Below are 14,802 nucleotides of genomic sequence, written 5' to 3'. Positions count from 1 at the left end.
GTGATGTGCACATCTTTAATCCCAGTACTCGGGAGGTGAAGGCAGGCGGAGCTCTGAGTTTGAGGATAGCCTGGTCTACAAAATGAGTTGTAAGACAGCCAAGGCTACTCAGAGAAATCCCGTTTCAAACCAAACCAAACAACTAAACAAACAAAAGAAAACAACCCCCCCCCCCCCCCAAACAAAGAAATTTTTGTATACAAGGCTATGTATGGGTGAGGTCAAAACACATTTCCATCCTGAGAACGGGTCACAAGTGATCTTAATACTGTTCCTATATTTTCTGTGTTGTCTGAGGTTTGGGCAGTCTCTAATCAACCACGTTAACAGTCTTCATTCAACAAGAGATGTACATGAGGATTAGGCAGGTAAGGGTGAGGTTCCTATTTTCTTCTACCTCAGTTCTTACCCATTTAAAATAACGAGTTAAAGAAATATACCATTGACATTGAAGGCAACAAGAAGACTACGAAGGTTCTAGTCTTTCCATGTTGCTTAGTTCTGGAAACTGGACACTAGTAACCTCCCTCCTATGTGCTCCGCTGTCATTTTTGCAAGAGGGGAAGGAGGAAATGCAGATAGGAAAGTTGATTCTTCACCTGATGGAGGCTTCTTGAGGACATCAAGAAAGGGACTTAGGGTCACAAGGAGCAGCTGTATGTTCTGTTGAGAAATATGTGACTCTTGGAATTAAGGTCATTGTGGACCATTGTCGCATGCAAGATTTGCTGATGGTTTCAAGATGATTTTAGGGACTCATGGTTTCATTGGTTTGCTAAGGCTCCATGTCTGTGCATTTACACCTTCACTACAAAGATCCTGGCCTTCATTACAAAGGGAATGGATTATTTTTCCATTAAAAAACACAATTATTCGGGGGAGGGGGAGGGAAATGGGAGGCAGTGGCGGGGAGGAGGCAGAAATCCTTAAATAAATAAATAAATAAATAAAAATAAATAAATCACAACACAAACAAACCCACAATTATCTTTGTCACATAGAAAAAAATAACTCAAAGATTGCAATATAACTAGGCCACAAGGCAGTAGCAATTTCTGATAAATATTTGTTTGACCGTATTTCAACTCCTCTGCCAATTACACATATCCTTGATTATCTGTGTTAAAGAACACGCTATGTAGAACTTTCTAGTGCTTTCCTCAGGAAGTACACAGGACAAAGATTGCTTATGTACTTGGAACTTGCTTCATTGTTTGTATTTCGTATCTGAGGAACTGTTGTAAAGGCGCAGTTGTTTTTTCTTTTTGTGGGGTTATTTTGCTTTCTTTGACAAAAGGTGGGCCTTTACTGTGCAGGCTACCAAGGTCTACCTGCTGGATTGAAATTCCATTACAAGTTGTTTCCTTTGCTTTTCCTAGAGTTTACCAATGATCCAGTTGTAAAGCTTTTGAGGTTTATGAGCACTGAAGCTATCATTGTCCACTGGTGTCTTTCCTAACCAGCCCCTAGAAACCACTTCAGTCACACCTCTGGCCCTGTCTGTATATTTAACCCTCAGCTATGCCTGTATTCCCAGAGCAAAGTTGGTTGAACTAGAAGGATTGCTGTGAATTTGAAGCTGATTAGGACTGCAAGGTAAGTTTCAGGGCAGCCAGGGCTGTAATGATATTATCAATATATGATTGGATGGATGAATACATAGATAAAATAGATTTATACGTTGGTGCTGTACAGATGGCTTTAGCTGTTTGGACACTTGCTGTTCCTCCGGAAGACTTGAACTGGATTCCAGTTCACAGGAACATGCAACTCTAACACAGTAACACTAGGGCATCTGAAAACTTCTAGCCCACGAATGAACCAAACACGTGGCGCGCACACACACACTGTCACATAAATAAATACAACATAAATCAATGAGTAGTAAAGAAAAGCAGCAGCTGGACAGTACTTTGCCATCTCCAACCATACTCTTAATGCTTACCACTTTTCAGTCCCAGTCTTCGAATTAACCAACTTTCAAAAGTGATGAAAAAGAATTATTCAAGACTGAATAATTAAAAAATTCGAAGTCAACTTTAGTTTTATTTAATACCAGCTTTGAATTCTTAATTTTTTTTCTGAATTAAAACCCCAAACCCTCCACTGGCCTCATATAGTGGTCCACACCTTTAATTGCAGCAACAGGGAGGACAGAGTCAACATGATCTATTGTAAAGTGAGTTCTAGAACAGCCAGAACTATATGGTAAGGCCCTGTCTTGACAATACAAAAACAGAAAACTTCCAAAAAGAAGGAAACCCCCTTAAATTTTTAGTAGGGCTTTGTTTTTATATTTTGGGTTTAATTATACTGTCAGAACTTCCCTTGTCAAATTATCACAATTCCAAAATGTCCTAAGGCGATCTTAAAGCATTTCACAGAACCGCATTTCACGGTGCTTTTGTTCTTAAGTGCATAAATCACATAGAAAGGAAATGCCATTTCTGCGGGCTTTAGCAACTTTGAGTAACAACCCCTCATTGGGTTAGATAGAGGACGATTTTAAAATGGAGTTTCTTCTTGCTACGATAGTATTTCAGCACTTTCTACTGAAAAAAGTAGGTGGCTCTGAAAAGAGCCTTTGTTTCTATGGTTAAGGATCACTGTGAAAAAGCGGGGCTTATTTCCCCTTGGCCTTGTGGTGGCTCTCGGTCTTCTTGGGCAGCAGCACCGCCTGGATGTTGGGCAGGACGCCGCCCTGCGCGATCGTCACGCGGCCCAGCAGCTTGTTGAGCTCCTCGTCGTTGCGGATAGCCAGCTGCAGGTGGCGCGGGATGATGCGCGTCTTCTTGTTGTCGCGGGCCGCGTTGCCAGCCAGCTCCAGGATCTCGGCCGTCAGGTACTCCAGCACGGCCGCCAGGTACACCGGGGCGCCGGCGCCCACCCGCTCCGCGTAGTTGCCCTTGCGGAGGAGGCGGTGCACGCGGCCCACGGGGAACTGCAGGCCGGCCCGGGAGGAGCGGGTCTTGGCCTTGGCGCGAGCCTTGCCGCCCTGTTTGCCGCGTCCAGACATACTTAGAAAGGTTGCGAGTACAATATGAATTTGTCTCTGAAAATGTGCAAGTTATACTTGCAGAGTAGATTGTAATTTGTGGTACTCATTGGCTAAAGTAACCTAAAAGACTCAGCCAATTAAAAATCAGACACAGAGCGCCTATTTTGCATAAACGGAAGCTTCCGTTACCATGCACCAATGGGAATCTGTCAGATTTCGTACCATATTTGCATAGAAGTCCTATAAATGAATGATCGAATGTTTCAGTGCTTTACTCTAACTCCGAGGTTAGCGTCTGGGCAACATGCCTGAGCCAGCGAAATCTGCACCCGCCCCGAAGAAGGGCTCCAAGAAGGCCGTGACCAAGGCCCAGAAGAAGGACGGCAAGAAGCGCAAGCGCAGCCGCAAGGAGAGCTACTCGGTGTACGTGTATAAGGTGCTGAAGCAGGTCCACCCCGACACCGGCATCTCTTCCAAGGCCATGGGCATCATGAACTCGTTTGTCAACGACATCTTTGAGCGCATCGCGGGCGAGGCGTCGCGCCTGGCGCATTACAACAAGCGCTCGACCATCACGTCCCGGGAGATCCAGACGGCCGTGCGCCTGCTGCTGCCCGGGGAGCTGGCCAAGCACGCCGTGTCCGAGGGCACCAAGGCTGTCACCAAGTACACCAGCTCCAAGTGAGCGCACCGACCTCACCCTTAACCCAAAGGCTCTTTTCAGAGCCACCCACCTTCTCAAAGAGAGAGCTATGGTCGCACTACTTGACGTTACAGGAATTTAATCACAGATACAAGTCTTATTAGTTAGAATGGGAAACCTATTATTAGCCTAAAGTTCCATTTGTTTGTCTTTTTCTGATGTTCTGGGCAGGGGAATATACCAGGTTCTTATCCCCATTAACCTTTGCTGGTGAAATTGCAAGGAGGAAGCTGCCCATTTCTTAAAATCTTAGCACTCAAAAGGTAGAAGCTAGCATTTCCTAAAAGCTTGTTTCGGGACAGCAACTATACGCACACATGCGCACAAACCTATTTAAAGGTATACACATACCACACAGTCTAGAAAATGTATAGTCAAAAGTCAAAGATTCTCTTAAACTGATAAACACACAGTATAAGTTTATTGTCAGTTGAAAAGACATAGAGACACAAAAATAGGTTGTTTTGCCTTCTGTAGTCACAGAATAAAGTATCTAGTCTATCTTTGGAAACTCCTGAAACTCAACAGAAATTAAGCTTTCAGAATCTCATATTGCGAATGAAGATGCTGTGCAGCGACTGCCATGCCAGTAATGTAGCTACCTGACTTCTGATATCTTTAAACCGTACCCTTAAAACTTAAAACAAGACTGATGACAAAATTCTTGGCAAAATTAAAGATGCGCGTTTATAATAGGTTCAATGATTTGTAGTAAATGAAGTGCTACCAAAGCCACAGATATATTTAATTAGTTTTAGAATTACATTAGCATTAATGGTGTGGAATTGTTAGTGGCCAATGGTGCATTTAAACACAGCCCATCATTTTTTAGTCTAACAACTTGCACATGCATTTCCTGAAAACCAGATTAAAGCATTGGAACTAAGTTCTCTAAAGCTGTGATACTGTAGGATTAGAAGCTGTAGTAAACGCTAGGTAGTACTACCGTATTTAAAAAGATCTACTGCCGGGGGATGCTGGCGCACGCCTTTAATCCCAGCACTCGGGAGACAGAGGCAGGCGGATCTCTGAGTTCGAGACACGCCTGGTCTACAGAGCTAGTTCCAGTCCAGGCTCCAAAGATACAGAGAAACCCTGTCTCGAAAAACCAAAAAAATAAAAAGATCTACTTACATAATAATGTACAATTTTGCGCCTTAGTTTAAGATGAGCTGAAATCAGGCGTCACAAGCACTTTAAATGACAAAATTAGTGGCTCTGAAAAGAGCCTTTGGTTTAAGAGCGAGACGGGCGCGCTCACTTGGAGCTGGTGTACTTGGTGACGGCCTTGGTGCCCTCGGACACGGCGTGCTTGGCCAGCTCCCCGGGCAGCAGCAGGCGCACGGCTGTCTGGATCTCCCGGGACGTGATGGTCGAGCGCTTGTTATAATGCGCCAGGCGCGACGCCTCGCCCGCGATGCGCTCGAAGATGTCGTTGACGAACGAGTTCATGATGCCCATGGCCTTGGAAGAGATGCCGGTGTCGGGGTGGACCTGCTTCAGCACCTTGTACACGTACACCGAGTAGCTCTCCTTGCGGCTGCGCTTGCGCTTCTTGCCGTCCTTCTTCTGTGCCTTGGTCACGGCCTTCTTGGAGCCCTTCTTCGGGGCGGGTGCGGACTTTGCAGGTTCAGGCATTGTAACAAAAGCTAACAGCAAAAACTAAAAGGAGTAAAAAGTAAGCATAGTCGGGGGTCTAGTGGTTGGGCTTTTATAGACTTTGTATGCAAATGAGCGCTTCAAGATTACTCAGCTATGATTTGAAAACTGGTCAGTGACACAATTATGTAAATTCGGTCGTATTATATCTCCTCTCTTATTGGTTACAGTGAATAAGATTATTTTAACCAATCACATTTTACATTTTCACTTCCAGCTTCCAGTATAAGTAGCTTCTCATCGGCTCCCCGTAACTAGGATTTCCAAAGCTTATTTTGCTGTGTCATTGTCTTTCACTTTTTCTGCTATGTCTGGACGCGGCAAACAGGGCGGCAAGGCTCGCGCCAAGGCCAAGACCCGCTCCTCCCGGGCCGGCCTGCAGTTCCCCGTGGGCCGCGTGCACCGCCTCCTCCGCAAGGGCAACTACGCGGAGCGGGTGGGCGCCGGCGCCCCGGTGTACCTGGCGGCCGTGCTGGAGTACCTGACGGCCGAGATCCTGGAGCTGGCTGGCAACGCGGCCCGCGACAACAAGAAGACGCGCATCATCCCGCGCCACCTGCAGCTGGCTATCCGCAACGACGAGGAGCTCAACAAGCTGCTGGGCCGCGTGACGATCGCGCAGGGCGGCGTCCTGCCCAACATCCAGGCGGTGCTGCTGCCCAAGAAGACCGAGAGCCACCACAAGGCCAAGGGGAAGTAATTTGACAACCATCAGAACTTTAAGAAACTTCAGACCCAAAGGCTCTTTTCAGAGCCCCCACAGTTTCAAAGAAAGAGTTGAACAAACTGCAATAATGAACTCGGTCTTTTGGCGAGCTCCAGTTACTAACAGTTTGAGACTATTGGCCAAATCAGTAGAGCCTCCTGGAATGTAACTAGGTAAATAAGGAAACCTAGAAAGCCAAGCGTATTTCCCAGAACTAGTAGCCAACACCAAGCATTATGCGGATTCAACATGGTTATAATGTTTTTTGTCTTGAAGTCTAAAAATTTTGGAGATCCTGACCCGTGCAGTTTATATACTGCATGGACACCAAAATTCATAATTGTACTGAGTATTCTTGACAATTATGAGTTCATAATCCTCTTTGCAATATTGGAACTTAAGCAGCATTCTACCTGTTCAGAGTGAGCCTTTTCTTATTCCCATCCTGTTTATACACGTTTAGAATCCCCCCCAATTGTTTTATGGAAAATGTTCATTCAAGTTAAAAATCAAGTTTGAAATTAGTGCTTCTCTGAATGTTCATATGGAATTGAAAGCCTTAGCAATAACATAAAAACCCTCAAAGTTCAATTAGCTTTTGATTTTGATGTGAATCTTTTCTTTTTGTAGAAGGAAAAAACACTATCAAATTACTTGATCAATTACTCACAGCCGGTGCCTTTCCAAAAATTACGTTTCGGACTCACTCTAAAAAAATTTAGGAGGCAAACAACTTGTATCCTAATAAGTAATAATTATTTTGAAGGAAACTGGGTAGTACTATTTTTCTGTGCAAGCTAAAAGAACAGTATCGACTTAAAGTGGAAAACCAATCAAGGGAACATATTAAAATGAACAGGGCGGGTACTGGACAGTGATGTGAACAGAGCTACCAATAAGGGTCCCGTGCTAATTTTCCTGTGTGCGCCAATGAAAACGGGGCTCGCTCGCCTTATATATACGTACTCCAGCAACGGAGCATTAGGCTTTGCCAAAATTTTATCTGCTTTTCTTTAAGCTATGGCTCGTACAAAGCAGACCGCTCGCAAGTCCACCGGCGGCAAGGCCCCGCGCAAGCAGCTGGCCACCAAGGCCGCCCGCAAGAGCGCCCCGGCCACCGGCGGCGTGAAGAAGCCCCACCGCTACCGGCCCGGCACCGTGGCGCTGCGCGAGATCCGGCGCTACCAGAAGTCGACCGAGCTGCTGATCCGCAAGCTGCCGTTCCAGCGTCTGGTGCGCGAGATCGCGCAGGACTTCAAGACCGACCTGCGCTTCCAGAGCTCTGCCGTCATGGCTCTCCAGGAGGCCTGCGAGGCCTACCTGGTGGGTCTGTTTGAGGACACCAACCTGTGCGCCATCCACGCCAAGCGCGTCACCATCATGCCCAAGGACATCCAGCTGGCCCGCCGCATCCGCGGGGAAAGGGCATAAAGGCCACTGAATGCAAAGCTGAACCCAACGGCTCTTTTCAGAGCCACCCACATTTTCTGTAAAAGAGTATGTACCTCCTTTGTCAGCTGGTAACCTATGATTGGGCATTTTTACGGCCTGTAAAGTGTTAAGATTTTAGACATCCTAGTCTCTTGGCCTCTGCATATTTTTTAACATTGTAGTTGCTGTACTTATTCCCTTTTGTATTACTTTTACCCTATGTGAGCCCACGTTTGTGCTTCAGTTTCTTTTTACTTGGCCTTTTTAGTTAAGTGTAGGCTTTGGAGCAAAGTCGGGACTCTGCCTTGGTTATGAATCCCCTTATCCTCTAAATTTATGTACCGTCCCAATTCTATATTCCAACTCCGGTTCCTTTTCGCCGTGGCTAAATACCGGCCACATTTCTTGAAATAGGCAGTTCTGGAAGGACGTTGAGCTGTGGCGTTTTTGAGGCCTTGTCTTGGGTGATAACTTGTTTAGCTGGCAGTCCGAAGTGTGCACTTCAAGAATTGAGGCCCTCCTGCTTTCAGGTAGGCTCCCAGCTTTTTTCATTCTAGAACAGTGTTACAGTTCCGGAATGGGTTATAATTCGGGCTAAAGACAATAGTTTTAGCATAGAGACGCACACTGGCCACTGTTGTGAGGCAGGGAAATTGAAAGTTGGAAACCAACTTGGGATACAAAATGAATTCTAGTTCTTATCTGGGGTAGTTATCTTGTCTCAAAAGAAAGGCTAGAGAGATGTCTTTGTTAAGCTTTGGCAGAGGACTCTGCTTGGTTTCATGACAGTTCATCTCATCCCCAGTTGCCTATGGTTCCCACTCCTTGGGGATCCTGTGCGCCTTGGATCCTGTGGCACCCGTACTCTCCTGCACGTTACCAACCATAGACACATAACTATATATAATTAAAAATAAAAACAATAGAAAATTAAAAGAAGTGAAAATTCTAAGGAAGAACACTGGCTTTTACTCTGGATTGCTGCAGTTTTGATATCGAGATCCTCATGTTTTATTTCTCAAGTGTTTAACAGTTCTTTGGATATTTTTGTTCAACTTGACCCAAACAAAGGTCACTTGTGCAGAAGGAAGCTCATCCAAAGAAATACCTTAGTCATTCTCAGTCAGAGACAGGTGGATCTCTCTGAGCTCAAGGCCAGCCTGCTCCACAGGGCAGTTCCTGAACTGGCTCTATAGCTACTGAGAAACCCTGTCTCACAAACACCCAGAAAAACAAATAAAACAACAACGGTATCCACAACAACAAAACAAACACATAAAAAAGAAATACCATCAGAATAGCCTGTAGGCACATCTCTAGGACATTTTCTTGATCAATAATTGATGTGGGACAGCACAGCTCACAGTAGGTGCTGCCATGCCCGGGGCACACGATCAAGGGCTTAGGCTGAGCAAGCCAATAAGCAGTTTTCCTCCATGATCTCTGATTCTGTTTCTGTCTCAACATTCCTGCTCTGATGTCTCTCAGTGATGGACTGTGCTGGGGAATTGTTAGTCAAATAAACCCTTTCCTCCACAAATTGGTTTTGGTCATTGTTTTATCATAACAATAGAAAGCAAACCAAGAGAGCCTTTATCAAGGTCCTTGAGTCTTCCACTGAACCAAGAGGAAACTTATTATTTAAAAAAAAATTCTGCTCATGTTTTTAATTGTGGGCTCTCCAGTCAAAAACACATTTTAGGATTTTCAGACCCCAAACAGCTATTTGGGTTTTCCTTGAGCTTTGTATTTTTTTTCTATATTGAACGATTTTTTATTTGTGTTTTCCCCCTTCCCTTTAAAAACCAAAGTTCGCCTCCCTCCCCTCTTCCCAGTGCCACCTCATCCTGCGCTGCATCCATTCCTCCTCCATTTCTATTTACATACAGGCAGGCATCCCATAGACATCAGTCAGCCATGGTATATTCAGCTGCAGTGAGACCAGGCACCCTCTTCTCCATCAAGGTTGGAAGGAGGAATGGGTCACGCTTGTATTTTAAAAATAAGCTTTTTCATTAATTCCACACAATCATTACAATAACAGATACCCCTTACTTCTTTTGATATGAAAATTCTATTGGACAAGAACAATCATTTTAATGGCTTTCTTTTTGTCACCAGATGCGATCTGTCACATCTGGTGAATTTTCACTGAGTTCATCTGTCACTATTTAGGTTTTCTAGGAATCGTGGTTGTGCTGTGACTGGAGATATGGTAGAGAGAGAAGTTGAGAAGACCTTGGCCCAAATCTGAAAAATTAGCATACAAGTAAAAGAAACCCAAACAAAAAACCTCAAGTTGGTTCTGAGGGTATTTGGAACATATTTCAGTCCTCACCACATCTGTCACTCTTGAAAGAGAAGGGCACTTTATAAAGTCTTAAGGGTACCTAAAAACACACTTATGGCCTTGATTTGGGATACTAATTGAGACAGGCAATGTAGGAAGCTGGAAAACTGGAACAGTACAGCGAGAAAACTCAAGTCTGCAGATGACCCCAGAGCTACTGATGAGATACACCCCTCCACCCTTTGTATAGTAGGCTTTTTTTTTCTTTTTTTCTTTTTCGAAACAGGGTTTCTCTGTGGTTTTGGAGCCTGTCCTGGAATTAGCTCTTTTAGACCAGGCTGGTCTCGAACTCACAGAGATCCGCCTGCCTCTCCCTCCCAAGTGCCTGGATTAAAGGCGTGTGCCACCACCGTCCGGCTTATAGTAGGCTTTTGAGGGGCTGCACGGTTTTGTTTTTTTTTTTTTTTTTGCTCTGTTCTGCTTCTTCCATAGGATATACTTATCCTAATAAACTGTTCCTACTTTTGCCACAACTGTGTGTATCTGCTAAACTCTTTGCTCCTGAATACAAAAATGTGGAATCCTTAGGGAAACACCCTTGTGTTGACCAGTATAAACAATCTATTGTTCATTGTTCCTAGGTATAGATAATCCTGCTTATAAGAAAATGAAAGGATATGACATTTCCTATAGTCTCTCTGTGTTTGGTCGATTTAAACAATTTGGACATGGGATTGATTCTTCTGTACTCATACAGAAGATAGTGCATCGCTTATCAAAGAGGAGAAATGAAGAGATCCATATACTCATAAGACCAAGAAAAGGGACTATAAAATTAGGATAACAATCTTTTTTTTTTTTTAGAAAAGGATATATTTTATTAATAAACATGCAAGAGGGCCCAGCATGGCCGCACATGACAGTAATCTCAGAACTCAGCAGGTACATACAGGAGGACCAGGCATTTGAGGCCAGCCTCAGCTATAGTAAACTGGAGGCTAGCCTGGCCTGGAGGATAACAATCTTCCATACCTCACAAAGCAGAGTGGAAGAATGGACAGAGACTCAATCTCCTGGAGCAGTAAGGCCAGTGTCACTGGCACTCTCCTGTCTATCTTGAAGAATTTCAAAGCTGATTAAGAAGGAGAATCTATTTATACATAGAGGATATTCACACCATGTCCTTCTAGACATCTCTGCATTATTCAAGATATATACTTGATTTAATCTGCATAAAGTTTCAAGTGTAACCCTAAGAGGTCTGAAACCTAGTTTTACTATTTCTTTTCAAAGAATTCTGTAAGAATAATTGAAGGACAAAGATAATAGTAGAACCATTCATTCACAGACTCTTACACATTTCCAGTAAATCATTATTAACACGATTTTCATCTCAACAAGCATGTAATGTTTGTTGACTAAAACATATACACAGGGAATTCTGGGTCAATGAAGGCGATATAAAAATAGAACCTCCCCACGGTCCTCATTTCCAGATCCCCTAATTTCTATGTGTAAATCATGTAGAAGATTCACACCTGTGGGAATTCATCTTTTAATTTTAGACCGCTAGACCTGTAACGATCTGAGCTTTTACTTCCCCTTGGTCAATCTGCATGCTAAAGAACACTGCTCAGATTACCTAAATCAGTACAAGTCTTCGAACCTGAAACAATGTATGTGTTCTTAAAACTGTACTTAAAACTTAGACACAGTGGCTCTCAACTTTTTTTAATGCCTAGACCCTTTAATACAGTTCCCATGCTGTGCTGAACCCCCAACCCTAAAATTATTTTCGTTGTTCTTTCGTAACTGTAACGATGGAAAAATCTGATATAAATAAGTGATATAGATCCGGGTGGCGACCCACAGGTTGAGAACCACGGTGACTTGGAGGACTGATAATGTATTACTTACTATTTAGTGAAATGAGCAACAAATGCCAAACTTATTTGTTGCTAATAGATATAGTTATCCCTATTGAAGGCAGAACAAATTGTATAGACATACTTAATACAATGTGTTAAATTTTAACTCTTGTCTTTACTGTTGTCTCAGGTCCCGCCTCCAGCCTTTCATTGGACAAACGCACAGAAGGGCCGTAATTGACAGTGGTTTCCGCCCCTGTTCTTGAGGTTTTCAAACAGGTCCGCCTTGGTATTATAAAAGCTAAGAAGCGGGCGTGATAGAGTTATTGTGTACTGAGCTTCCAGTTAGAGCAGCATAATGTCTGGTCGCGGCAAGGGCGGGAAAGGCCTGGGCAAAGGAGGCGCCAAGCGCCACAGGAAGGTCCTGCGCGACAACATCCAGGGCATCACCAAGCCCGCCATCCGCCGCCTGGCCCGGCGCGGAGGAGTCAAGCGCATCTCCGGCCTCATCTACGAGGAGACCCGCGGGGTGCTGAAGGTGTTCCTGGAGAACGTGATCCGCGACGCGGTCACCTACACGGAGCACGCCAAGCGCAAGACCGTCACGGCCATGGACGTGGTCTACGCGCTCAAGCGCCAGGGCCGCACCCTCTATGGCTTCGGAGGTTAAATATTTTCACCTAGCCTATTTTGCTCACAAAAGGCCCTTTTCAGGGCCACCCACATTGTCACATGAAAGGGCGTACTCAATTTCTCGTTCTGTTTGTGAGGTTGCTTTAGTCCTTTTACAGTTAAACTCAGTTGCATAGCTTTTGTTGCCTTTGAAACTATCACTGTTGGAAATCGTTCCTTTTGGTGCATCAGTTTTTTCCCCAACCTTTGGAGTTGATGTACGGCTTATTTTCATACTAAGTCCCCTTTTGAATTTTGAACGACTAATTTTAAGTCGGCTAACAATTTTGTTAAAGGCTGAGAGATCCCACTGTAGTTGCTTTGAGCACTCAGGTTTTCTCCTCAGCCACTAGTCCTTCAAAGGTCTCTAACCCCGGTTCCCGGGTGATCTGATCTCAGACATTCATGATGGAATCACCGGCCCAGGGCCAAAGTATCAGAAGAAGCATACTTAAGACTTGAAAAGAAAGGTAAAAATTGGAGTTTCAGGAAGTGGCTGCTCACATTGAAGGAATTGTGCTAGGATGCGAAGTTTGGGAATGAAAAGTAAAGCATCTCAATACAGGAAAAAAAGGAATCCATGTGTCTAGCATGGTTTAAGTTGAAACTGCCTAAGGTTGGTCCCAGGAGTGTTAGATTCCCACCTAGGCCAGATATTCTGTTCTCTTGACCAGGATGACCCCTCCCCCAATAATAGTCCTGTGTTGGTATAAAAGTTTTACATGTACGAGTATATTTTATTTTATCAATAGTGGTTTCCCGGGAGTGAACGAATTTTATTCATCAATAGTGGTTTCCCGGAATGAACGAAGGCAGGGGAAGAGAGGTCGGCGCTGGCAATGTAGCTCCAGGCACAGTGTTAGCTTGGCTCAGAATTCCATTTCCAGTGCTCTTAGAAGCAGGCCTGGTGGTTTGTTCTTTACTGTCAGTACCCAGGAGGTAGGTAGAGACTAGTAAAAAGTCAAGGCCCATGAGTCGGTCTCAAAACTAAACTAAAGCAAACCAAATTGTCTAATCAATCCAGTCTTGGAAACCTAAAGAACTGAAACTTGTTAGTTCCCTGTTTAGAATCTTTCCTAATTTCTTAGTCTGTAAAATAAACACAGTAGTTTGACATATAAATCTTACACCTGCCCCTCAAGGAACAGTATACATGGTCCAGGACTTTATTAACCTTCATCTGCAAGTCAGATGTTTCCAAAATATCACCAGAGAGAGAGAGAACATCAGTGTCCCCTCAGTACTGATTTGTGTGTGTGTGTGTGTGTGTGTGTGTGTGTGTGTTGGTATTGATCACCTTTACAGCGATTCCAGGGATGAAATTCCGATGATCCGGCTCACAAGTCACTAGATTTATTCAGCTGTCCTGCCAACACTTCCTTTTGGGAACTTTTGCAAAACACAGACCCCAGACCCTGAAGATAACAGAAATCTTGTGTATTGGAATCATCTATGTGTCCTTCAATAAGACCAACAGGTGGTGCTCACTGCCCTGCAGTCAAGATTTTTTGTTCTCTTATTTATTTTATAGCAGATCCTTGCTAAGTACCCCAGTTAGGCCTAGAGAAAAATTTGCAAAGTTCAGAGACTGGAGGGAGTCACGGGGATTTGAAAGAGCAGGAAAAGATAAAAACAACAACAACAAAAAAAAAACCAAAAAAAAAAAAAATCCTGGGAAGAATCTTTTGACATTCCACGGAAGCCTCCTTTTTACCTCAGTTCTGGGCTTAAGGTCAGTACGGAAATGAAAAAGGCAGGTTCAGTCAGGAATGCTTTAAATTTGAACAGGACAAGAGGTGTGAAGGTTCACTCTAATCCCAGGACTCAGCAGGCAGAGGGGACAGGAGGAACTGGGACAGGTTGGTCTGTGAGTTCCAGACTACACCTTAAAAACAGACAAACAAAACAAAACAAACAAGCCAAACAGGAACAAACACTACAAGGTGTGGTGTGCTCCACCCATAAATCCACGTTTAGAAACAGTGAGTTGGAGGATTGCTGAGAGTTTGAGATTAGTTTGTGCTTCATAGCTGCTCCTGGGTAGCTAGGAGATCTCGTTCCAAAGAAAAGAAAGCTAAACAAACAAGATATTAACATGGACATTTGAATTCTTAGAAGCTTATAATTCACCAGGAAGTTTCAGCCTTGTTTCTAAAGTCAAAATCATTGCAATTTTTTTTAAAGTGAAAAAAAAATCCAAACATTTGTTTAACTGTGTGTGCCCTGCTTGCCGTGTAGGATAGAGGGCATTTTTTATTTATTTATTTTTATTTTTATTTATTTATTTTTTTACCTGAGTGCCATGTGGGTTTAGTGCACAGAACTCTGGTCTTCAGGCATGCTGGCAAATGACTTTACATGCAGAGCGGGCTCCTGGATTACAAGTTGCAATTTTGTTACTTTAAAGTAACTTTTTTTCTTTTTTTTTTTTCAGACAGGGTTTCTCGGTAGCTTTGTAGTCTGTCCTGGCTGATC

At 43.9% G+C, this 14,802-nt stretch overlaps 6 protein-coding genes across 6 annotated transcripts; 4 read left to right on the top strand and 2 right to left on the bottom strand.

Moving 5' to 3' along the window:
- Nucleotides 1–2,562: 2,562 nt before the first annotated feature.
- LOC121434126 (histone H2A type 1-E) lies at nt 2,563–3,018 on the bottom strand. The gene has a single exon (XM_041632943.1). It carries the CDS (start codon nt 3,014–3,016, stop codon nt 2,624–2,626), a length of 393 nt encoding a protein of 130 aa, XP_041488877.1. The 5' UTR covers nt 3,017–3,018; the 3' UTR covers nt 2,563–2,623.
- A 273-nt stretch (nt 3,019–3,291) lies between these two features.
- Nucleotides 3,292–3,699, top strand: LOC121434133 (histone H2B type 1-C/E/F/G/I). Its single transcript, XM_041632949.1, has one exon. It carries the CDS (start codon nt 3,303–3,305, stop codon nt 3,681–3,683), a length of 381 nt encoding a protein of 126 aa, XP_041488883.1. The 5' UTR covers nt 3,292–3,302; the 3' UTR covers nt 3,684–3,699.
- Nucleotides 3,700–4,910: 1,211 nt separating this feature from the next.
- Nucleotides 4,911–5,349, bottom strand: LOC121434131 (histone H2B type 1-C/E/F/G/I). Its single transcript, XM_041632948.1, has one exon. The coding sequence runs from the start codon at nt 5,337–5,339 to the stop codon at nt 4,959–4,961; it is 381 nt and encodes a 126-aa protein (XP_041488882.1). The 5' UTR covers nt 5,340–5,349; the 3' UTR covers nt 4,911–4,958.
- Nucleotides 5,350–5,634: 285 nt separating this feature from the next.
- Nucleotides 5,635–6,725, top strand: LOC121434125 (histone H2A type 1-E). Its single transcript, XM_041632942.1, has one exon. It carries the CDS (start codon nt 5,668–5,670, stop codon nt 6,058–6,060), a length of 393 nt encoding a protein of 130 aa, XP_041488876.1. The 5' UTR covers nt 5,635–5,667; the 3' UTR covers nt 6,061–6,725.
- Nucleotides 6,726–6,950: 225 nt separating this feature from the next.
- Nucleotides 6,951–7,605, top strand: LOC121434123 (histone H3.1). The gene has a single exon (XM_041632938.1). It carries the CDS (start codon nt 7,087–7,089, stop codon nt 7,495–7,497), a length of 411 nt encoding a protein of 136 aa, XP_041488872.1. The 5' UTR covers nt 6,951–7,086; the 3' UTR covers nt 7,498–7,605.
- A 4,400-nt stretch (nt 7,606–12,005) lies between these two features.
- On the top strand, nt 12,006–12,378 carry LOC121434135 (histone H4). Its single transcript, XM_041632951.1, has one exon. The coding sequence runs from the start codon at nt 12,014–12,016 to the stop codon at nt 12,323–12,325; it is 312 nt and encodes a 103-aa protein (XP_041488885.1). The 5' UTR covers nt 12,006–12,013; the 3' UTR covers nt 12,326–12,378.
- The last annotated feature ends 2,424 nt before the right edge of the window (nt 12,379–14,802 follow it).

This window comes from Microtus oregoni, unplaced genomic scaffold (assembly GCF_018167655.1).
Source record: "Microtus oregoni isolate MIOR12 unplaced genomic scaffold, Mior012 000042F_ref0000377, whole genome shotgun sequence".
Classification (NCBI taxonomy): domain Eukaryota; kingdom Metazoa; phylum Chordata; class Mammalia; order Rodentia; family Cricetidae; genus Microtus; species Microtus oregoni.
Note: the sequence above shows the minus strand (reverse complement) of the source record. Positions and strands in the feature narration are given on the sequence as shown.

What these genes read in the sequence shown, in the direction of transcription:
- LOC121434133 (XM_041632949.1), top strand. Translation starts at nt 3,303, where the DNA reads ATGCCTGAGCCAGCGAAATCTGCACCCGCCCCGAAGAAGGGCTCCAAG.
- LOC121434126 (XM_041632943.1), bottom strand. Translation starts at nt 3,016, where the DNA reads ATGTCTGGACGCGGCAAACAGGGCGGCAAGGCTCGCGCCAAGGCCAAG.
- LOC121434131 (XM_041632948.1), bottom strand. Translation starts at nt 5,339, where the DNA reads ATGCCTGAACCTGCAAAGTCCGCACCCGCCCCGAAGAAGGGCTCCAAG.
- LOC121434135 (XM_041632951.1), top strand. Translation starts at nt 12,014, where the DNA reads ATGTCTGGTCGCGGCAAGGGCGGGAAAGGCCTGGGCAAAGGAGGCGCC.
- LOC121434125 (XM_041632942.1), top strand. Translation starts at nt 5,668, where the DNA reads ATGTCTGGACGCGGCAAACAGGGCGGCAAGGCTCGCGCCAAGGCCAAG.
- LOC121434123 (XM_041632938.1), top strand. Translation starts at nt 7,087, where the DNA reads ATGGCTCGTACAAAGCAGACCGCTCGCAAGTCCACCGGCGGCAAGGCC.